General features: G+C 37.2%; 1 protein-coding gene across 1 annotated transcript in view; it reads left to right on the plus strand.

The window, feature by feature from the left end:
* The window catches only part of lrba (LPS-responsive vesicle trafficking, beach and anchor containing), a 336,519-nt gene continuing 310,437 nt past the window's right edge, over positions 1–26,082 (plus strand). The window contains exon 1 of the mRNA XM_065254703.2: positions 1–782. Coding sequence (XP_065110775.1) covers positions 651–782 — 132 coding nt within the window. The 5' untranslated portion in view covers positions 1–650. The remainder of the gene's footprint in view (positions 783–26,082) is intronic.

A 26,082-nucleotide genomic window follows, 5' to 3' on the forward strand; every position in this document is an offset into this window, starting at 1 on the left:
GCGCAGGTCTCTCACACGCAGCTCCACTGTCATGGCGGAGACGGAGCGGTGTAGGAGCTGATTCAGGAAGAGATGGCGCTGTAAAGTGGGTTACTGTACAAACTTCACTCCAACAGTTCTAATAGGGACCGAGAGGACTGTCTTCCCTTTGGAGGGACCAGGAAGAGCCGATGTCGGACCTGCATTTGTCTTACATTTGGTAGTTTATGGTGTCTTGTGCGTCTACCTGCGCGGAATCTCTTCAGCACCGCAGTTTCCTGTTTGACAAACACTCACTAGCTCTTGAACGACTCTTTTCCCAAATGTATTTCTAACATAAGACCAGCGTGGGAAACTTGACGGGGATTGGCTTTTTGTATCTTAGCTCAACGCAGCGCGGAATAATTTTCCCTTTGTCAAGTTTATAGCAGTTCTGTGTCTATAGTGGAATAAATCCTGCCAGGCAGGTGTAGAAAGCAACCGTCACTTCCCGCCTAGGAAATTAACGGATATACTCGCCGTGAATGGAGACCGGGAGGTCTTTCTCGAAGCTGTCGACTTAACTTGAGAAAGTGATTTTTAACTATTCCCCGTCTATAGATTTAACTTGTTTTGAGCGACGGTAGGGTTAAACAGGTGTCCCACCTGTTCCCCCTTCACCTACCTGAGTCATGGCGAGCGCCGGTGACAGCGCTGTAGGGATACCGATCAGAGGCATCCGCATGAAGTTCGCGGTGCTGGCGGGGCTGCTTGAGGCTGGAGAAGTCTCCAATCGCGATACAGTGGAGACGATCTTCAATCTGGTAAGATGATCAGAGCCTAATAAACATCTAATGACATTATGGCTAAACAAAACTCTTTGTTATTATGCTTATAGATGACACGGATTGCACAAACATCATACAGATTAAAGTATGATATGTCAAAGTTAGTAAACTGGCCTGTTAACACGATGAATGGATCTGAACCCAGTAGGGCTGATCTGTGCACTGACCCCATTGTGTCCTTGATCAAGTCTCAAGCCTCAGGTTGCAGTATAGTCACTGAACCCTTTGTGTTATGTTTCTTTAGATAAAGCATTAAATCTGAATAACGTAGATGCTAAATTTTGAGAGACAGGGTGCATGTCATTCAAGTCCTAGTTTTATATTGCAATACACGCATGCATTTATACATCAATGTAAAGGGTGTCTCTGTAAAAAGTGAGTAGAGTATAAAAAGTATTTATGAATGGTATCTGTGTTCTGGTTTGTGATGGGTTCAAAGATGGGCATATCCGCTACAACACTGGTTTGTGAATTGTATTCTGCCTGACATTGCATACAGTCCCTATCTGAAGCTATTATCCATTAATCCATTATAAAGGATTACAGGTTGTCAGGAACCTGGGTTGATCTTTTAACAGTGACTCAATGCTGCTCGCCCTACTAGAAATTATGTCAGTGCGCTGTCAGCTTTTATGCTTGAAAAATTTGTCTGCCAGTTTTCCACAAAGTATGATGGCTTCACTGGTTCAGTGCTTGTGTCCTTAGGAAATGAATGTAGAACAGACATGCTGGCTCACATAACTTACTAGTTTAACTTTGGCAGTCAAAGTTCACACCTCACTCCAGCAGAGCTCAGTGATGTAATAACAATGCCAGGCACACGTCAGTCAGTTAGCACTTTCTACAAATTGCATTTTTTCCACAAGTGGGTTGAAATCCTTCGTTTTACATTTTCAAGTAAGTGCCTGTATGTGATTCACATTGTAGCTCAACCTGATTGCGAGAGATCTCGCTTTGCTGGTGTCATGGTGTTGTGAAATGACATTGCAGAATGAATGAATGAGTGCAATAAGGAAGTAAGATGCATTCTGCAAGAGTGCACCCTGGTCTGTCACTGGGGCAGCAACACAGCCAAGGGTGTTAGGGGCTAAAACCACACTCGCATAATGTGTCAGATCAGATGTAGCCTACACACACTAAACATTTAAAGCCTACTTGTTCTGATAAAACAAGCTTTTTTGCACTAACATCGTAACCCGACAAATGACTGTTTAATAACCTGTTTAACCTGATGCCCTTGCAAAACCAAACACAACTAGAGGCTTCAGCTCATCTGGATTTCTTCAGTTCAACATTGTAGCTAAATTATTTGTTTAATTTAAGATATCCAACTCTTTGATGGGAGCATAGTGAATAAATCATTCAGGACTGGATAAAGCTTTCTGATAAGTATTATACGGATACATACATGTCTTTTTGAGTGTACTCATCAGGTTACACTATGGGGCGGTTTAGATTAATCCAGGACTAGGCCTTAGATATTATAAGACAAGTAGTTTAACAACCAAACAAACCTTACTAAGAAAAAACTAAACTGGTGTGCATCTTGAGACAAAACTTTGAAATTAAAACAGCACAAACATGCATTTTAGGATAAGCCCTGTCTGCGAAACCGCCCATATGAAGAATTTCATGGTATTGGCAAAACGCTAATAGGCTAATCATTCAGAAATGTAATAAGTGATTAAATAAACTCTAGTAATGTATTAATGTTAAAATAGTTTTTCTGCAACAATGAATAATGGCAGGTGTACATTGAAATCCAGTGTCACCTTAGCTTTTTTTAAATACAGGTATATGTGCCATGCACTGCCTCACTTGCTGTTTGACTCTCATCATCATAGATCACTGCCTGAATAATCTCCTTCAAAAGAAAGAAGTACAAAGCAAAAAAGGAACAGCTCTTGTTTTGGAAGAGTGTCATTTGTAAATCTGCACAAGGTTTATTAGGTGTAAACATCTCATCGCCTCATTAAAATCCACTTATTGTGCTTGGTTCAAGCACACTATCAGCTCATTGAATCAGGATCATCATTCTAGTCTCCGTGGTCACTCATGAGACTGGGGGTGGTTGAGTAGCGCTGCACCTGCATCTTTGGCCCCAGGTGAGGGCTTAACAAATAAGCATATGACCTATGTTTGTTACCATGGAAACCATGAGAGCAGGTGTCCAGCATGCTGTCTTACCTGTCCGTACAGGTCTTGACTCATGGTAAATGATTGTCAAAGAATTTTTGGTCTCTTATGTAATGGATTGGATAGGTTCATTTGTATATGGCATTGTTTCTGTACCATTTGTTTGCTTTATTTAAGAAAACACCCCTCTCTGTTTTCTAATGAATATTTTATCACTTGTCCCAGGATTTGGTTACTTCAGCAGTCAGACACAGAGGCTTGTAACTTCATCCGAATTATGGGTGCTGGTAGCAGGAGCATGTCTATGCAATGATGAGGTTTGGAACTACTGGACTAGTAATGGAACAGGCCTCAGATCAGTACAACTGTAATTTCCAAGCTCTCTCACTAGGTTGTGACAGTCTTTTTTTGAGGCTATTATGTTGGTTTTGCCGCTGTGCTCCATATAGAGAGAATAGCACCACTTTGATTTGTGTTTCTTTCTTTGAGGGTAGTACAGGTGGAGAGGGTCTTTCGGCAAAGGCAAGGTGTCTGTATTAAAATGAGTGGCTGGATGGTGCAGTGTGTCTGCCAGCTTTAAATGGCAACTTTAAATTTGTCACCGTATACATAATTTGCAAGACAGACATACGAACACTTCTGAAACAAAACAGTAAGGGGTAGTAGTTTCCGGGCAAGAATTAGCTTAAGCCAGGACTAGACCTTAGTTTAATTAGGAAATATAACTAGTTTTAACAAACATGCCTTACTAAAACATTACTGGCGTGCATTTTGAGGAAAAACAAAGGGCACTGATGTATTTTAAGATAATTTAAGTTCAAGTTGTTTTCAGTTTAGACAGCCTTTATATTAATTTAGTCTAGGATTAGTCTAATACCTGTCCGTGAAACCCCACGCCCAAGATTAGGAGGTATAATCTCAAAAATTTTCTCTACACTTTAACTATTAGGTATTTCTTTCAGCCTTTACTTATCTGCCCTTGTGAGGAAACCATATTAAGGTGTTTTTTGAATGTTAAAAAGCACACAGCTAAAGTACATGAGTTGGGAATTGTCTGATAACATTATTCACAGTGGCACATGGAATGACGCAGAGTACACTTGGGTAATTCCTGGATTTATGAGTCCTGGCCCAGAAATGTATTATGCAGTTGTAATGTATGTCTCACAGTCATTGGTAATAGATAAATGTGGCCTATATAACTTGTTATAGTAAGCATTTTATGTTCTCTACACCATCACATCTCAACTATAGTAAATGTACCCACACAAACTACACTCCAGCCTATGACCTTTGCTTTGATAGCCTCTCATAAACCACATAATTGTTTTTTGCTGTGTTCTTATGGTTTTCAAAAAGGGCTGCCTATGTCCCCCTTAACACTTATCATACACACACAGAGAAAGAGAGAAAACATACAAAACAAAACCTTGTCTAGCATGTAAACGATAGCTCCATAAGCATTTCAGGACCGCTAAAAATGCTCTGACCAAAAAGCTGAATAGGCCTTTGAATAGGTTTTCTGTTGCTGTGGAGGTGGATGGAGGTGTCCGCTTACTGGTTACCTTTCCAGGCTGTTCCTTTATGTGGCCAGTGCTGGATCAGATACTGCAGATGTATAGCTTCAACCTCATTGTGTACTGACAAACACAGGGGTGGATTGACTCTCTATCACCTGCTTGTGTTTTTTGATTATCTGCACTGACTAAAGGATGTTTGGATATGTGACTGTGACCATGTGTGTATGTGTCTGTGACTTATTGCACTTCATGAAACTGAGCTTTCTCTCTGTAGAGCCTTTTCATTGTGCACTAAAGTGTGAAATCTGTCTTGTCTTTTCCCAGCAGAATTTATCTAGTAATACAGAGTGCCTTAACCTGCCAACAGTCAACTCAATGGCCCTTTTAAAGAACAATAAACAACAATAGCCCTGGCACATATTTCACAGAGTGCCTCATTGTGTATTTTTGGTTTAGCTTCGGCCAGGGTTTGCCAACTTACACTTAACTCTGTGTAAACTATTGCACAATTGGTATTTAACTAAAAATTATGATGATGTTCTGCAATATTGTCAATTATGTGTGTGGTTAAAGCTCACATAAATGCCCATTGCATTTTAATATAAATAAAAAAAAACATATTTTTTTTTTTTTGATATTTAGAAAACATGCTAAGTTGACATATATTTTATTTTATAACTGAATATTCAACTGAATATATATAAGCTAGAACTTAATATTTCCCTGAGGGGTTAGAGAATAAACAGTATCTCTAGTATTTTAAATACAGTACATAGTTCAATTTGTGGTACAAAGTTCAACCTCTAGATGTCAATAATACGTACTGCTCTTTTAAAGGTGCCATAGAATGTAAAACTGTAAAACTTTTCACTTTAACATTATTAACTTTAAATTGCTCATATTTTAAAACTGTGGTGAGCATTTAGTTAAAAGCTATAGTGAGTGGTGTATTTCTGTACATTTTTTTCATCAAAAAACAATATAAACTGAAAAACATGTATACCGTGAAATATTCCGTTCTGTGAAATAAAATGACTCCTCCTGTGAAATAGATTTTTGGTCATTCCGCCCACCCCTTTAGCAATGACATATCATGAGCCTCAAACGCGAATGTTTTATCCAAAATTCACTTTTAAGTAAGTTTCTATCAGAAAATGATTCGCCAGTGTCTGTGCAGAAACATCCTGTTATTATACAAATCCATCGATTCTTCTTTGTGTAATCTCCTTTAAACCGCAACAGTCACACAAAACAGGCTGTTGGGGATACTCTAGCAATGTGATGTCACATTGATTACGCCCCAATCATAAACGCTCACAGGCTCTGTCTTATAACAGGATAGTTTAACCTGCAGGGGTGCTGCACAAGCCATAAAAAGGGAAGCCAAAACGCCTTGATCACCCCCCAGTGACTGGTCCCAGTATAGGTCATAAACCCGCCTCCTACATGTTGTTCAATGGGACTTGAGACCAACTAAACAATTACACTTCAATAGGCTTTATGCCCAGCTACACTACTTTCTGAACTTCAGACAGCTCCTTGTTTCCTGTCTGCCATTATTGGACAAACTGATTAATCCAGGTGTGCCTGACCTAGTAGTCACAACAACAATAATCAGACACACCTGGATTAATCATTAGCTGGCTTTAATGACGATAGTTGGCTATAGTTATTATCATCATCATAGTTTCACATTAACATGCGCATTGTATGCTTTTCCTAGCATGAGAGGGTTTGTAGGACAATTGGTCCCCACAACGTGATAATTACCAGGTACACACACACACACACACACACACACACACACACACACACACACACACACACACACACACACACACACACACACCTATTCTAAAACCTGCTCTGACAAACTGCCAATCAGAGCAGAGATCAATATTATTATTTATGACCCTTTCAAATTATGACCCCTTTTGGGGCTAGATATTCGAATATATTCGGATACATTGCATGATATTCGAAATCCGTTCGAATTTGATTTTTCTCAAAAGTGACAGCCCTACACTGTACAGTGTGTTGTGAATGTGTTAGCATTTAGCCTAGCCCCATTCATTCCTATGGTACCAAAAAAAGTTTTATTTTGTGGCACCATACTGACTGGTAACTCCTCATGTAACAGTCTTTAAATAGGGAAAACACGGAAATGTTTGGTGGCTTCCCTGTTTGGTACCATAGGAATGAATGGGGCTATGCTAAATGCTAACACATTCACAACACGCTGTACAGTGCACGCATTGAAAAAAGATAGGTATGTATTAATTCATCTAGGTTGAGGTAATAACATAGTTTAATATGGCAAAAGGGTAGACTATTCCTTTAAACTAGTGTAAATTATGAACAGTTTCCAGTTGCTAGCTAATGTTTTTTTTTTTTTGCATTGTGTTGTCTGTTAGGATATTGTTCCCCTTTACTGTTTGTCATAGCAAGGAAGTATGTAGAGAGAGGCTTCCTGTGCACATACAATCTAACCTAAATTTAAGCCACAGACCAGGACTACAAAAATAGACTACACATTTGTCATTGGCAGGGTAGAGTTATTGATATTGTGGTTTTCTTTAGATTTGTTGAAATGATTAGCACAGAATCAGAGTTAGGACAAGAGAGAGTGAGTTGGCTGGAATGTGAATCAGGAGATGAGTATTAGAGGGAGTGAAGCTCAGTGTTGAAGGATAGTCATGGAATGAATGGGTGCATTGTTTATATGATTGTGCCACTGTGTCCAATCCCTCTTGTGAGACAACAGGTCAAAATACAGTAAAGTTGTTATTCAGGGTCAGACTTCGTATGTAAATTAGGGCTTAATCATGATTCATATTACTAATAATACCCGTCTGATATTGATTCTCAATTGCAAATGCAATATTATGCACAGCTGTTTCATGCATTATGGATCATTGATCAATAGGAAGTCCTTATCAATCTAAAATGACTACTATGAGTTTTAAGTCATTTATAACAACATTTGAAAAAGCAACATTGTAATTAACTGTTAATAGTAATGATATATAAAATGAATTTCTCATATTTTAGTATAGTATAGCTAAATTGAGTTAAACTAGCAGCTCTGTCTTCTATCATTGCTTTTATATGAATGCATCACGGCATAATTTTCATTATTTGCGCTAAGTCTTACTTATAAGTTTGAATTAATGAGAAGAAAAGCTCTTTCACATCCTCCATTATGCGTTACATTCACTGATCTCAGATTCATTCACTGATCTCAGATTGATTCACTGATCTTAGATTGATTCACTGAGCTCAGATTGATTCACTGAGCTCAGATTGATTCACTGATCTTAGATTGATTCACGGAGCTCAGATTGATTCACTGGTCTCAGATTGATTCACTGATCTCAGATTGATTCACTGATCTCAGATTGATTCACTGATCTCAGATTGATTCACTGATCTCAGATTGATTCACTGATCTCAGATTGATTCACTGATCTTAGATTGATTCACTGATCTTATTGATTCACTGAGCTCAGATTGATTAACTGGTCTCAGATTGATTCACTGATCTCAGATTGATTCACTGAGATCACTCAGATTGATTTACTGAGCTCAGATTGATTCGCTTGGTAACACTGCCCCACCACGGTGAATTTACCATTGCAGTAAAAAATACTGCCACCGTCACAACCCTACATGACATATTTACACGTTTACATGTTTTACAGCAAAAACATTAGTGTTGTGGTCAGATAACTCAAGTTGGATTGATAACTGTGTTTGTGTAGACATTTTGGTTTTGATTTGTGTCCACCCAAGGATAGAGAAGAGTGTTACTAAAGCTTTCCTTTAACTCATGTCACAACCAGCTTAAGGCATGACAAAAGGAGGACGCAGTGAAAACCAAATTACTGTTAAGTGTTTATTTCACGTGTTACTACAAAAAGCCGTTTTTCACAATTAGGGCAATTTCACATTTATTATCACGGACATATGGCCGAGCTTGTCAGGGAACTACGGCTCTGTGTAGTAAATGCTGCTCCATCTGAAAGCAGGTGATGACAATTTGCTACAAATCAAGGAACCGGCTTAACTGTCGAGATGGGAATGACTATCGCATGCGATTTATCGTCTTGCCCTAATACAGTGTCATAATGCTTAGGACACCTAAATGTTTAGCTTTGTATTCAGCTAATTGAACTAAAAATAACATGATAGGCTCAATAGAAACAGTTGCAAACTTCAGAAGAGCCTTGCATGTTGTAGCATTTTGCCCTGCTTCTTTGTACCTGTTTAGCAGTGATTACTAAGACCACGCAGTTTTGTGAGAACATACTGCAACAGGAAATGCATGAGACAAAAGGTGGATGGAGTGGAGGGAAGTGGCTTTGAGTGTGTGGTACATATCATCTAGAATTTGCATGTATTGTAGTTAGGTGCCTACATGTTCTTAGTTAATAGAGCATAGGTTTCATACTCTAAAAAATGTAAAACATGTAAAAGCTTGTCAGTTAGCAGGCAACTATTTTTTATATTATTTGTTTATTTGTGTTATATAACAAGTACGCAGCAAACTTAAAATATAAGAACAGTACATGGACACACATTACCTATTACTTTTGACATCTTAAATTCAAAATAGTGATCTTGCCCCTTGTTTTAAATTTGGAGGAGCTTTCGATATGTGCCATAATTGCTTACCTTGCTTATGTTCACACCTCTTTCTGTTGTCTTGTTTCTTTTTCTTGCTCAGACCTTCTTTATTTAGTAGTTTAATAATCATCAAGAAGTTTTTACTGTCCTTTTGACATTAACTAATGCTACTGTTTATACATGCATGTTGTGTCAACTGCGACCTTATCTCAACACTGTGAGGCAAAAAGTAGCTCAGGGGTTACACTCCTGCAGAGTCCCAACTTCAAAAACAGTTGGGCTTTATTTTTCAAGTTAAACTCACGACCTTGATTAGCCAGTTCATGTGTGTTTAAGCTGGAACCAAACTTTACAGAAAGGCAGATTGTCAGGAATAGATAGACTTTGTAACATCGAAAATACTTTTTTGACTTTATTGGTCCATTAAGAACCTTTAACATCAAAATAACTTTCTGTTTCACAAAAGGTACTTTGTAGTGGACAAAGATTTGACAGATTATCAAAAGGTAACAAATAAATGGTTCTTCTTACTGGTTCTTTGGGTAACCAAACATGGTCTTTCTATGGCATCACTGTGAAGAACCTTTTGTAGCACTTTTATTTAAAAGAGTGTAGGATAAATTTTTTATAATTGAGATATCTTAGCATTACATTTTGCACAGAATCACTGCTGGGATGCCAAAATAAAGCTGTCTGATATCTTACTAGAGTTTTAGACAGATGTAATTATTTTTAAACTGAACCAGAGAGGTTATGAAGCAATTGTGTTATACCTGACCACAATGACCAGTATGTAGACTGAACACTGGTGATTTTGCTGTGTGCTTTTTCTACCACAGCACTCAACTTTTGTCTGTTCTGGTAAATGTTTTTACTATCCACACAAAAACAGGACTATTGGGTTTCATTTAATGGAGTGTCTTGTTGTCATCACCTGTTGAGTTATTCAGTGTAGGCGAGGGGTCTTTGCACCTCAGCACAAGTAGCAATTTTAATCTTTTCTCACTAGTTCATCTATTTACAATGCTGGAGTACAGAGGAGGGCCAAAAACAACAGGTCATAGAATCAGAATTCAAACAAGGCAGAGCATTGTTGCCCCTGAATTTAGGGTCAAGCCTTAAATAACTATTACTGAAAAAAAAACTCCCAGAAATTACATTATGCAGTTTCATTTTCATTTTAGAGGGACATATGACCCACGCAGTTGACTAATCACTTCCGGTCACTCCCCCACTTAGTGGCAGTCAGCGCCACCTAAACCATCCCCTAACAGTTTCCCCACCCACAAGTAAAATAAAAGGCAACATTCTGCACTTGCTTTTGCTTTTGTAAAGCCAATATAAAGACTCAGCAATAACATGTTTAAAATTAATGACAGCAAAGCCACTGGTGTGTTTCAGGGACATGCTGGACCTCTGATAAGATTTGATGGTTTCAGCTTTGCAATGCTGTGCCAGAATTGACCCAAAATATAAAAAAAAAAGAGCATCTGAATTTGCATTAAACCACAGTATATATGCAGTGCTCTACACTAACTTTTTGCACTGGTTGCACTGGTGCGCCTAACATCTTTTCTTAGGTGCACCAGCACAAAAGTTAGGTGCACCCACATTTTTGACCGCATCGCATTTATGAAAATTCTGTCATAATTTACTCACTCTCATGTTGTTATAAACCTGTATAAATGTCTTTGTTCTGGTGAACATGACTGAAAATATTTTGAGGAACGTTTGTAACCAAACCATTCATGAGCCCCATTCACTTCCACAGTATTATTTTCAGAGGTGGGAGTAAGTCACACATGTGCAAGTCACAAGTAAGTCTCAAGTCTTAACCTTCAAGTCTCAAGCAAGTCCGAGTCATTTTTTGTGAGAGTCGAGTCAAGTCAAGTCAAGTCCAGTCACTGCTTTATGTCAAGCAATTCAAGTCAAGTCACTGACAAGTCATACAGATGTTTGATGATTTAACTAAATGTATATATTAAACAAAGTTAAATCTACAGTAGTTCTGGACTATGAGAGTTTTATTTGCAACAAAAAATTATTAAAAGGTGCGTGCCTGCAACAACTGTACAGTATAATGGCTGAATATTCTAAACTAAGCAATAAAAACCTTTATTAAATAAAAGTGTGAATTTATCAGAAAAATTTTTTTTTCTTGTCACTGTTTTAGTATTATAAGTTATGTTTTATGTTAATATTATTCTGTTTATGTTGCGTATATTTCTAAGGTTGATTAATTTGATATACTGTTGAAAAGTTAAATCTACATCAAAGTGTCATATATTTTTTTAAATAAATTGATATTTTTCTGATTCCATATTTATTTTAATAAGTCATAAACGTCTCCGCTGTGTCCTGCTGAAAGGCGCGGTGGGCGCGTGCAGCAGGTGACGCCAATTGTGGGTCGTCCAAAGGTTAGACAGTCTCATTTCAGTTATCTCTTTGCGAACTTCTGAGGCTGCCACCTTGAAAGACAGAGTGCTCACCTTTTAAGGTCTAATGCTTAGAAGGTCGCAGCCCTTGAATTGTGACACAGCTACTGTTACACATTTTCTCTTTTAGCGGTTTACTTTCTCTTAAGACCTAAATGGCCATATTTATGAGGATACTTGCAAAGGTGGGAATTTTGATGCATATGTGTACATAGGGCCAATAAGCGGCAAAAAATACTCACGAGCTTAATGAGCAGCGGATGCGCGACTTGCACGCTCCTCTCACACAGAAACAGCGTGCGGTGCTTAAATATGTGAACAAATGTTACGTTTTCGTGACCATGCATGCGCACAGCAAGTGACGTAGGCGCTTAATCTCGATAGAGACTATAGTCCAAAATCTCTGCTGGTTTACACATTTGTACCAGTTTATCATACCTACCGGTAGAATACATACATTTTTTTCTCAATAACATTTGAGTGCCTTGGATTATTGGATTATTTTTATCAACTTCTAACATGGCTAAGACGATAGTTGAAAACATTGGAACAGACTTTGTTACTTACAGTGTTTTGTGTGATTTGTAGTGTCGAATGAAATGGTGCTGGTTGTATTGGATATATTGCGCGCTCTCCCTCTGCTTGCCTGCTGCGTCACGTGGTTAGATTACGCTCTTGCGTGCATTGAAAAACAGTTTTTTTTTGTAAAAAACAAGTTATTTCGAGTCATTTAACTCAAGTCCGAGTCAAGTCTCGAGTCATGAATGTCAAGTCAAAGTCAAGTCGAGTCTTTTTTAATATTTGGCAAGCAAGTCTCAAGTCTCAAATTTGCGACTTAAGTCTGACTCGAGTCAAGTCATATGACTCGAGTCCCCCATCTCTGATTATTTTTACTACTACTATGGAAGTAAATGGGGCTCATGCTTGGTTTGGTTATTAACATTCCTCAAAATATCTTGCTTCGTGTTCATCAGAACAACGAAATTTATACAGGTTTGTAACAACAAAAGAGTAAGTAAATGATGACAGAATTTTCATTTTTGGGTGAACTGTCCCTTTAACAGCGCAGTTTAGCGCCCATGGTGGTTTCATGTACAGAATATAAACATGTAGGCTATTTTATAATTTTCATGCTGTCATTCCATTTTTCTTATAGGAGTCATGCACAGTAGTGTTTGATAACCCGCATCCGCGCGATTAAAATAACACTTGACCTTTTATCCGACATCAGCATCAATTTATTTCATACCCGCCCGTTTGACATCAAGACTGCAACCGGACGCACCGCAAATCGTGAAGTAAGTAGATCTTCATGCAAAACATTGACAGAAATAAGCACAGGGCCATGATTGGACAAATAGGCTATATTATCATTTAATGTGAAACTTTGTAAGGGTCGGCAGATTGACAGAAGAGCGGTCAGCAGTGTTTGAACACTCATAAGCGCTGCGCTTATATTTATAATTACCTGATAAATTGATGATATGATTGCAGTGATTGCAAAGGTATGTCCAAAAAACTCAATTAGGATTTTAAATGTTTAAAGTTTAATGTCTCTTTCTTGCCGCCCTGCGTAAACCCCGTGCCGGTGATGGCATACGCGTGATGAGCTTGCATCTTGCATTACCTTAAATTACCCTAAATTATGGTCATACAGATAAAAGTAAATGGTGTAAATTGTTTACTTTTATTTATGTAAAGTTACACTCACAATAATAACAAAACATTGTGCTTTTTTAAATAATTAAAAAAAGTGTTTTGTGCTGCATCGGTTTTGGAGCGCGTCACACAAAAAATAAACTCATATAGGCTAGGTAGGGGACTTTCGAATTCGTTTTGTTAATTTGCGTTGTGTCAATTAACTTATTTCTCTATTTAAGAGTCTGGCAGGGCGGTAATGGCAATACAGCAAACACCGAAAAGTTTACAGGATTAGATTTGGAAGTAAGATTATAAAGAAAACAGTGGTCCTGACTCCTGGCTTTTTTCTATAAATTGCGCGCACACGACATCATTGCTGTTCGGGTTTACGTTCAAATAATTTTTCTTCATAAGAATTATGCTCTGGCTCTGACTCGATTGTAAGAGGCTCATTACCTACAGTAATTCTGTCTTCGGACCAGGGCTGATGTGACGGGAGGTTGATGTCAGAGCATTGGTTATGATCTTCGGACGGATCAGGCCTTAACTTAACATTTTTAACGAAAAAGTTGTCAATCTTCTTTTCCTCTTCTCTTATCATCTGCGGCTACATCCACTCTGTTTATTTGACGGACCAAGACTACTCACCTCTGTCTGTCTGACTTGAGCGCACACACATTTTTAAATGTACACACACGTACATCTGGACCACAGCTTTTTCCCTCGAACTTCTGGTCGCACCAATGCGACTTGATATTTTTTTAAGTCGCACCATTGAGAAATTAGGTCACATGAGCCCTGATATGTGTTTATGACATTATGATCAAACTTTCAGAATAGGACGTTATGAACCAAAGAATCATGCAAACTAATTCTAGGCATAAGATACCCCAAAAGACTCAATTAACAACAAACAATACAACATATTAGTAAAATATAAATGTCTTAAAGAGATTCTCTATGAGGATCTTAGGTCAACAACTAGTAAATACAATCACTATAGTTTGTACACTAAGATTGTAATTGATTTGTTGTGTGGATGAGCTTTCATTTTAAGAAAGAATATCTTTTTGGGTTTGAGACTTTAATCTTTGTGACTTTACTGCTGTTTGCACGAACAGCTTTTAACATTCCAAAGAAAGAGGAACATGAAAACGCATCATATGACCCCTTTAAGGAATATTTGACTTCACGCTGGGCTATGTAGACCCATCGGTACACTCTAAAAATTTTGTTAAATAGCACTAAAAGCTTACATATATGAAACGCACATTTGCGGACCATTTTAAACAATAAACTGACACAAAGACATTCATTAGTATCATTCGACATATAACAACATCGGAACGGTCCTCTTTCTCCTCACTTGTAAACACTGGGGCGTAGTTTCACATACGTCATCCGTGACCTCTTGACGTGATGACATATTACGTGAGGTCGCGCCGGCTTGTCACACAGCCAGAGGAAGACGAGAAGTTGTGCACGCGAGTGACAATCACACAGTGTGAATGATCAAAAACGTGATCTGAGAGAATCGCCAACGAGTTGCCAACACCCGTGAGATATTTGGCATGCTAAATATCTGGATCTGTCGGCGATTCAAAATCATGCCGCGTGAAATGTGTTTTGACTGAAAATAACATTGGGGTTGACCTACAGCCAATGAGAGAGCAACATAAAGGACAGCTGGAAGTTCGTTGAGGAGTCTCTCCAACCATTTCCTCCTTCATAATCTTTATATCTTCTTCTTTCTGCTGCAAATGAGTGCACATGCAATTTGTATGGTAAGCTTCTTGCGGGCTACCATTTAAAAAATAATCCCAGTCTCACGTGAGAACTCTGGTCTTGAACGCGTGACCTTGCGTTGTTTCCTTCGCGTCACTTCTCGCATGTGTTTGGTTGTGAGATGTAGTATGCGGACCGGGACAAAGTTGTTGCCGATTCTTCCTACGGTAAAGTCATGCAGTGTGAAAACCCCTGTCGCCAATCCATCATGCAGTCTGAAACAGCAGCGACTGAACTCTACCCCAGAGTCACGCAGTCTGTAAACATCTGTGACCTGACTAGTTTGAAAATCATTCAGTCTGAACTCGGCATAAGAATGACCATAAAATGATGATGTGTTTCGTAATTATGCCATGCGTCCTTGTGTTGTCACTGTACTGTGATTTTCACACCTCATTATGTAGTGCAGTAATTTCAAACTGTGTAAATATTAATAAGTACACTTTCTTAAGTACCAAATCTGCACATTAGAATGATTTTCTTGTTATCTTAGTGGACTGGGGCTACTATATGGCTACTGATATTGGGGTTTTGGTAAAACGCTTAAAGACTAAATTTAACAATGAATAAAAAAAACACTTGTATTGTAAATATATGGGATTAATTTGCCCTGAATCCTTTTTTATCAAATCAGTTACGAGGTTGTACAACCCACTTGCCTATTTGTGACGAAATCACTGTATTGGAGGTATTGCATGATTTCTTGACTGATTTGCTTACTTTTGAATGACAAGATATTGTATATACACGAATGCTAGTGTTTCTCATAGCAGGGTCGGATGGTACACCAACAAAACGAGAGAGACCTTTGATTATGAAACTGAAGTCAGCATGTGATGTTACTTTGAGGATGCTGGCAGTGCGTTCAGCGTCAGCACTGCTCGCCTTAGCTCAAGGCATCACATCCGTTCAGCCGCGTGTTTCATGAACAAACGAAGCCTCGCAGCAGAAGCCATGTCTAGTTAGTAAACATCAGATTAACATGCACAGCAGGATGTGTCCTCTCTCCTTATGCAAACAAATACACACTAATTCAAACTAGAAATTCAAGTCTGATCTTATCTTTTAAGTCTTAACTTTAAATGAACTCGCTATTTTTAACACAAAGCTCAATTTGAGAGAAACATGGAGACAGTGTTAATTACTAGACTTAATGTACTCCACTGCTATATATGGTTGAAATGACAATAAAACGTTTTGACTTGATTACTCAAGCTTATCATATATACAGAGCAAATGTACTACAAAAATTTTCATAAGAGTTTAATCACGCTGAATAATTGTAGGCAAGAAATTTCAGTTTATGCCGTTGTATTACAGAGAGCATAAGTGGTGATTAGTGTTTTGGGTCAAATGCTTATGGCCATATTATTAAAATGTCTGCACTGTGAGATTTTGTGATCATGACGCTCTACGGGACACTTAACTATTTCCAAGAATTCCAAACAATATAAACATTATGTTCTATCTTTGGACCATAATCCATCTATTGTTGACTTAAATGTATATTGTTGGTTTATATACAGTAGGTAGTTTGTTAATAAAGAGATACAATTATTTGCTGTACAAGTTAATAATCATCATAGTCATATATTATTGAGAATGGTACTTAAAGTTGCTAGATAAAATCCTTCCTGACAAGTTAAGTCCTTGCTGATATCAGTCTGGGTGTATTGTAAATGGGAGGGATAGAGTCTAAACGTTGAATATGGAAATAGGCCACACAGGTCACTGTGCGTTCATATTAAAAACAAGTAGGCAGGCCACTGAGCTTGCTGTAGTGAGGTAGTGTACAGAGAGAGAGGGAAAAAGGGATGTGAATGATCCCAGGAAGAAAGGCTTGATTTGTTTATCTGTTTATGTTTGTTTATGTTCATTCACTTCTCTGTAATTCATTTAAATATTGTCTAGTCTACACGTTATAGCAGATAAAATTGTGACATGAATCCTGAAATGCAGGCCTTGCATGGGATGATTCGTTTCCAAAATGTTGCCTCATGTTTTTTTATGAATTATTTTAAGATTCACTTGCTGTTTTTGAGACATCACTGTCCTTGGCTGCATTTCGGCTGTACACACAGAGGCTTTAATGTGTGGGTTTGCAAAGTCTTTCATTAAATGTTTTTTTTTTTTTGCAGAAGTCAATAAACACATATTGACCACTTATATTTGTCATAATGGATGACATTAGCATATGAATTAAGGTTATTTGACTGTTGTTGAAAAAGCATGTGATGTTATTTGTCACTCACAGTTTGTATTTTTCTTTGGTCTTATATTTCATTACTAGTACATATTGTTTACTTTGGAAACTCACCTGCCATTCTCTTCTGGTTTGTAAAGTTTACACAGCAATTTTTTAATAGGGTTGTGAACTAAGACCTGTGGCCAGTTGCATATATAGTGGCTGTGTATTAAGAACTAGTCTGACCAGCTAGCAAAGCAATTAGTTAGGTGTAGTCATACTTAAAATGATCTGTCTTGAAGAAACACACACACACACACACACACACACACACACACACACACACACACACACACACACACACACACACACACACACACACACACACATACAAGAGTTTGTTTGCAATAAATCCATTTTGACTAATTTTGCTAAAAACTTGTTTTCTATACCAAAAAATTGACAAGATGAAAACCACTATGTTACAAACTTTTAAATAACATCTTTAGGTTTCAAGTACATTAAAATCCATAGTTTGATATTAAAAAAGTTTTATTATAAAAACTGATTATTTCTTTCCGCAAAATGCAATAAATTCATGACAAGTCTTTTTTTCAAAATGCTATAAATCTATTGAATCAATATATAAATGTGCATTCATCTTTGCCATGTTATATTCATTTATTTGACTAGTGGTATACACTGATAAAAAACATTAATGGCATTAATCAAAACACACATGGTAAATGGTAATGGTAAATGGACTGCATTTATATAACGCTTTTAAAAGACCTATGGCCATCCAAAGCGCTTTACAGTTTGCCTCACATTCACCCATTCACTCACACATTCATACACCGACGGTGGTGTCAGCCATGCAAGGCGCCATTCAGCTCGTCGGCCAGCACATGTTTTGGTCCTGCTCAATTGACTTCAAGTAAAGCAATGGAAATTAATGGAAAGTAGAGATCGACCGATACTCATTTTTTTAAACCGATACCAATAACAAATATTTGAATGCTTATGTGCCCAATAACCGATATGCTGAACCGATTTTTATTTACTGTTATACTTCTGTTTTTTACATAATTACTACAACACGACTGAACTGAACAAACCCTTATAATAATAATAATCATCTTCACAATCACTCCCTCTTTGCATACAAAGTCATTAATAGAGGGGTCTGAAAGAGTGAAGAATAATATTAATTTAATGAATAATGTAGAAACTATATTCCCAATACATGGACTATTCCAAACACCCCTATCATTTCGTCAGAAATGGACTGATCCAAAGTTCTCACTGCGGTTTTGATGGAGCGGGAGAGAGAGAAAAGTATAGCGGAGTTGGCTGCATGTGTACATAGTTTATAGAGCAAAACAGGTGTATTAAGTGCCTTTTTTGAGATATAATATCATTGTCTTGACCAGCAACCTGTAGCCTTCAGCAATCCAACCAGTATTTAGCAAAGGGATTTTACACATAATATCACTGACTGGAATACATTCAGGAAAGTAACAAACAAAACGGCTTATATATCATTTAATTTCTTAATTGGTAATGTTATTTGATGTCAGAATAATTAATATTTTGTTGTTATAGCTTATGAAATGGCTGTTGACAGCGCTGTTTATCTATGCATTTACTCACGCATTAACTGTATCAAACTGTAACCGCTTGCGAAGGTAATAAATAATTAATTAATATCCACAGACATTTATTTAGATATTTTAGCAAAATAATGTTTATCTTGTAAATGTTAATATAACTTAGTGTAAATCTAAATTAAGAGTTAGTTACATGTGGTGGCTGTGCTTCAGCCTTCAACCCCGGTAAGTGAATAGCAATATGAACGTGATTTTACGATGGTAATGATAAGCATAAATAACAGAAAAACAAATTTAATTTAGCGTTTTTAATTCCACAAAGCATTAATTCATGGCTGTTTTATTCATGCAAAACTACGTCGTTATTGGGACCGGATTTTATGGATCAGCCAGCGTGACTCTGTGAGTTGGTCTCTATTCTTGGACAAGCTGCATACATTGCTTTTAATATATCAACTTATTTAACATAACATACATTAAAGGGATAGTTCGGGCAAAAACGATATTAAACCCATGATTTACTCACCCCCAAGCTGTCCGAGCTGCATATGTCCATCGTTTTTCAGACAAACACATTTTCGGATATTTTAGAAAATATTTTAGATCTTTCTGTTGATTAAATGTAATGTTACGGGGTCCAGCAATAGTCCACGACCTTCAAGTCCAAAAAAAGTGCGTCCATCCTTCACAAATTAAATCCAAACGGATCCAGGATGATAAATAAAGGTCTTCTGTGGGTAATCCGTGCGGTGTTGTTGTAGAAATATCCATATTTAAAATGTTATTAACGTAACTAACTTCCTTCCGGTAGCGCCGCCATCATGGAATCATCCGCATTCAGGATGAGAGCTTACGCAGCGTACATAGTTTCTCTGCTGCTGCACTGTCCCCCCGCCCTCCGAATTTGTCATACGTCACTAAGAAAAGTGCGTACACTACGCTAATACTCTCTCCTGAGTCTAAGATGGCGGCGCTACCGGAAGGTAGTAAATTACGTTAATAACATTTTAAATATGGATATTTCTACAACAACACCGCACGGATTACCCACAGAAGGCCTTTGTTTATCATCCTGGAGCCGTTTGGATTTAATTTGTGAAGGATGGACGCACTTTTTTTGGACTTGAAGGTCGTGGACTATTGCTGGACCCCGTAACATTACATTTAATCAACAGAAAAATCTAAAATATTTTCTAAAATATCCGAAAATGTGTTTGTCTGAAAAACGATGGACATATGCAACTCGGACAGCTTGGGGGTGAGTAAATCATGGGTTTAATATCGTTTTTGGCCGAACTATCCCTTTAATGCACAATAAGATGTGTTATAGATGCCTGCAAATATGCAAAGTAAGTATACTCAAAGACCTTTTAGTCGCGTCACTCCGCTTTCATATTTTCTGTGCACGCTGCTGCTGCTGTGAGCTCCTCTCCTCAGATGCGTCCAGCGCGCAATTCTCAATTATCTTGTTTATCGGTCAATCCGATATTACAAAACCGATATCCGATCATTTTAAAATGCTCAAATATCGAGGAAAATATCGGAAAACAGATATGTCGGTCGATCTCTGGAAAGTCTTTCCATAAGTTCTGCTGGGATCAATGTGTTAGCATGACAGAAGCTTGATACTTTCATGTAAGAACAACAGAGCAACAGCTGACATTTTTCCTTCACCTGAGTGCCCCAGTTTCTTACGTTTCTTCCCCGTCACAGAAAACCACCACACCGCAAGTTTATCATTGCCATCAAAAGTATTTTTTGTTTGTTTGTTTGTTTGTTTGTTGATCGCAAAGTACAAAGTAGATGAGGAAAACTAGGATTGCGTGTGTATTCAGCGCGTCGCCATTATTGTAGATGACAGAATAACACAGCGGATATATCGGATTTTGCGTAAAATTAAAAATGTACTTTTTAATACTGCCCTGATACAATACTGATTTTGATGGTAACTAATAAAAAGGCTTTTATCGCGTTTTGGAACCAAACTCTTCAACTCTTCGTACTGTGCAAAAGTCTTAGGCCCCACCACCAGAGTTTAAATGTCTGTCCATATTTATTTTCAATCTATTTTATTAAGATACAAACAGAAAATACAGGAAATATGTAAAAAAAGACTAAATGTCTTCTTTCGGCATTGTCGGTATTTAGTGTGACCTCTCTTGGCACTTAACACATCTTGAGCGTTTTTGAGCAGAATGAGGTAAATAGACTAATTTCTTTAAAATTAGAAATTAGGATTTAATTTTATTTAGGTTTAAGAGATTCTGCAGTTGTTCTATATATTTGTATTTATTTGTTCTATATATTTTTTCTGTATCTGTGTGTGTTTTATGGGTAAAATGCACTTAAATGTTGGCACTTCTGCACAAAAAAAATCACATTGAACTTTTGTGTTTTATTGTATCCTAAAATGTTCTCATCGTTTGGTAACAGAGAGAGCAGTACATACAATACAAATGTAATTTTTTTCCTTAGTAGTACTACAACGAATCTTTATCAAATGCTAATTGCAAACTGATTTATTAAATCAATTTAGATTTCCACCCCAATGCTGTAATCTTTCCAGGGTGTGACTATGGTGCATTAAAACAGCAGCCGACCATGGCATCTGTTCACGTGATTCTAGGAAAAGAGGAAACTGTATCAAAAACATTCAGCATTCTGTTTCAGGAAGTAAAAATCATTTATGCTACAAAATAGAGTTCACTTTATCCATGGGAAATAAGAATACCTGGCCAATGTCTGCCATAGTGAGTTCTTAAAGGTGTCAGACACAGGCTGATGTTTCCTTTAAACAGTTTTAAAGAACAACTTACTGATAATGAGGCTTCCCAACACTTCCATCATTATGATACCCAGACAGCAGCCTGCCAAATCTTCGAATGAAATTACAGAAACCAGATGTGTGCAAGAGATGCCAGGTACTTTGGGTTTTCAGATCTTTTTTGTGATTCGGCTGCAAAAAGAAATTGTTGCAGTCTGTATTCTATATTTAGAAAGCAGATGGTGTTGGATGATTTGATATTATTTTCTCTATTTTCTTTTTCTCACCGTGCACATCAATTCACTGAGTGCAGTGTCAGATGCCCTGGGCCTGCGTTGCCCATTGAAAAAATGTCAGTTGTCTCAGGGGTATAGTGTTGTAGTTTGTAACTTAAACAGTGTCTGTTGAGCTTATTTCACATAATATCCTAAAATGTTTTACATTTGCGAATGTCTGTCAGTTAACTGAAGCTGTTTTAGGAGAAACTTAATAAAGGAAAATCTAGGATGTGCATTATGCGTAGTTCACAGAAATCGCCACTTGTGACGTGTGCTTGTATGTGTGTGTATAGATCCATATCTTCTATATATATAATCTCAGAAACAACAACAACTCCTTACTGCGGTTGTCTGCAGTTTTGAAATGCTATTTTTAGCTCCACATGTGCACAATGACTTTTATTGTATCCAAATACATACCATATACCCTTTTTATTACCAATGTCCTATTGGATAACAGAAATCATTTTTATTCAGATTTATAAAGTTCTAATTTGCAAATTCTGCAAATAAATATTCAACTAGCATGCAGTGTGATACACAGGCTTGTAAAAACCTTTCCTCTCCCTCCCAATGCAACGCACGTGTATACGCCCTTCTAATGAGGGAATTTTCCTGTTGGCTGTTCTCTGCTTCCTCTCCTCCTATGCTTCATTTAGCAGCTTCAAAGATTGAGGCCAGTTGCTGTTTTGGACCGAGACTATTAAATCCTAAACCTACACATTACCCATATCACTATAGGGGATTAGTTTAGTGTACTGATAAAAGGGCCAGTTTTAGTGATTACAAATAAATACACAGAACATCAACACATTTGAGCAATAATAAATGAATTTTATGGTCAGAAATCATGGTACAGTATAAAGGAATTCAATAATCTTAAAAAATAAAACTCTAAACAGCATGAAGTATGTTAGATAACATGACTTTAAGTTTGGAAACTGTGTGGATGGTAAAGGGAATATTTATTCCCTAATCTATAATAATGCTTTGATGTGGGCCATATCTAAAGAAAGTGGTCGGTTCTGTAATCCTTTAATGGTTCAATGCTCATAAATTATTGCAAACCTGATCTTTGATTAAAATATATGCAGTTTGTCTAGATTTGTAGAACCTTTGATCATTTTACCCTGACCCTCTAACCCCCCATATATGTTTAATCGTACATATCCTGGAAAACTAATGCAGTTAGTTCCAAGTGTGCAGCTACCATTAGCTGAGAAAATTGTATAATTTTTGTTGTGTGTGTGTGTGTGTGTGTGTGTGCTTGATTAACAATTTTAAAGACATCAGTCATGTCCCATTCAAGCAGATATGACTGTGTGTGTGTGTTTGAAATAGCTGCCCAGAGATGTTGCAAGTAAGGTCCTGAAAGTCCAATTAGTTTTTCTGCATTAAACATTTTAGGCAGCATAGAAGTGGCATTAACTAAAGAATCACTAGTTTTTGAGTTTGTGCCTATTTAGACAATCTGCTTTTTCTATATGTATACATATTTTTTGGCCATTATATGGACAAAAACAGAACCCCTCGGTTTCACAGACGAGACTTCAGGCTAGTCCTAGACTTAAACACATGTTAGAGCTTAAAATCTTAACATATCCCAGAGGCCTTGATTTGTCTCAAGATACATGCCAGTAATGTCTTTTTCTAAGGCATGTTTATAAAAGATGCTTAAACGTCTTCATTTAACCAGGGTCTAGTCCTGGCTTTAGCTGAGCCCTGTCTATGAAACTAGGCTAAACATTGATAAATAAACACAAGGTTTAAAGATTTAAATACAACATTTCAAGAAAATATTCTGGTATTAAACCAGTATCACCCAAGCTTTATTTAAGAATGGCAGTGATACATATAACGTTCAACAGACAATGCAAAGTCTGTTCCATAACGCCATAACTCCGTATGCAGTGCGTTTGCGGTGCGTAATTTTTTACGTAGCCATGTTAACAGGTTAGAGCTTTCACACAGCATACGTATGCGGTCCGTCCGGTCCGTTGCAGATGCGGTGCGGTGCAGCAGTGCTGCGATCGTTTCGGCAGCGAGTCTATTTTTGCTGTACAGCACGCAAGCTGCACGCGCTGATTTAAAGTGATAGCGCATGTTTTGTAGTCAGAATGAACACGGATTTACACAATAATGCAGTAATTTAACTCTAAATGGATGTAAATAAAGTTTTTCAGTAGTTTTTTCTGTAATCTTATTTGTTTAATCCCAGTATGAAGCAATTAAAGCAAAACACCACGAGTTGAAAAATTATATATATAACATCTTGTTAAATATTCTACCGTGTTTATATACATGCATATACATAAAGTATGCTATTAATTTTACCATTGTTTAATTATACTAACATAGTCTTTTAGTTTTTATTTGTAGTAAAACAACAGTAACCAAATTTATTGTCTCATTACAATATCCATAACCATGGAATTTTTGGTTAAACTAAGGTAATACAAATCATAATCAATCTGACAAAAACCGTTTTGTCAGTAGTTAAAATTATGGTTAATTTTTCTAAGGAGAACTATACAAAATAATCTGTTTGAAAGACGGGGAAGCGCACCTGTCAATCAGCGCTATTATAACAGAGCGAGGCGAGAGACGAACGTGCTCAGTAACGGGAGAAATATGGAATAATGTGTGGATCTTGAATGATTGTAAGAATACATTTGCTTTAAATATAATGTTTGTCATATAACGTTTTGGGAGATAATAATGTTTTTTGAGCTTATTTAGACTTGTTGCAGTTATAACAGCGTGTTTGGCGTATTTACCTCAGAGTTTATTTCCGTAATATTGCTGTTTTTCCGGTAATAATAATACAATTTGCATGTCACTCTTGCTTCCTTGTCTGTTTATTCATGTCATTATGCTGTTATTTTAATTATGTGAGAATATTTCTTGCCATAAGAGACGTTCATTGCCGTTATATAAATACTCTCGTCTATGCAAATATATAAATAGTAGGAAATGTAGCCTATAATGTAACCATGCCTGTCACCTATATTTTCTCTTCAAAAGTTATAATGCTAATTTATATTTATATGTGGAGATAAATAGACCTTTGATCCATTCATGTGTCCTGACCACTACACTAGAGATTTTAAACATCATAACTAGTCTATCAAATAATATATAAATTATATTGTTTTGTGAAAAAAACACAGCAGGCTATTATATTGTTTATTGATGAGGCGCTTTTCAACAGAAAGTGTCAATCATATGATCATTTGATACGCAGAAGCAGCGGTTAGCAACGCACTGCAAACGGAGTATGTGTGAAAGCACAACGGATGCTTGACGGATCCCACCGCATACGTACTGCAATACGCAACGCAAACCCACTGCATACGGAGTATGTGTGAAACAGGCGTAAGGGTTACTTTAGACTTGGTTCTCATTTCGCATCTTCTGCATGATATGTTATTTCAAATGTAGACGCACAGCAACTGCGCTACAATAGCAACAACACGCTCTTTTTTTTTTCCAGGCGTGCTGCAGCCAGTTTTAAATACTTCCACCTTTCAGAATGCTTTGTGGAAAATATGTGTGAAAAGAAGGAGGAAAGTGGTTTTGGACGCGAAATGTGATCCACCCATTAGGCTGTTATCACTGTAATAGGAAGATACTACACTAAACACATCAAACAGGGAGGTGAACCGTTTAGAAGTCTACCATATTTTCTTGTCTAGTAGTCCAGTGATTCTCAAACATTTGTGGCTTGCGGCCACCCCTTCTATACAGTGCATCCCTACGTGGCCCTACCAAAGAAAATGTATGACATAAAACATTCCAAAACTTAATATTTGAATTGAACTAAACACATGAAATTATACAATGTAGTGCTGTTGGTTAGTAGCCTTATTTGTCTGAGATTTTAATTTATGATAAATTAATTTATTTAAAAAAAAATATAAAACCGGAGCACCCCTGACACCCTCTCAGGGCCCCCAGTTTGAGAACCACTGCAGTAGTCATTCAACAGCAGTAATTAGTGTTCTTCATCATGGTCATTTGCATTTTTAACAAAATTTCCTCCATTAGATTTGATAGCACTGGAGTGAAAAATACTTTTGTGATTTGTTTAATTAGAATTACATTTAAATGCTTGATGCTGGAACTTATGTTAGCCAGATTATTAGTTTTTTCTATTTAAAACGCATTTATTTAATCATTTGCACTTTGCTACAAAGTTGCTACAATTTGGTTTGACTTTTCTGAATGTAAACTGCTAATATAAAAAAGCAAGTATTTTTTTCAATGAAAATGAATGGAGCCCTCACTTGTCTTTTG

This window comes from Paramisgurnus dabryanus, chromosome 4 (genome assembly GCF_030506205.2).
Source record: "Paramisgurnus dabryanus chromosome 4, PD_genome_1.1, whole genome shotgun sequence".
Taxonomy (NCBI): Eukaryota; Metazoa; Chordata; class Actinopteri; order Cypriniformes; family Cobitidae; genus Paramisgurnus; species Paramisgurnus dabryanus.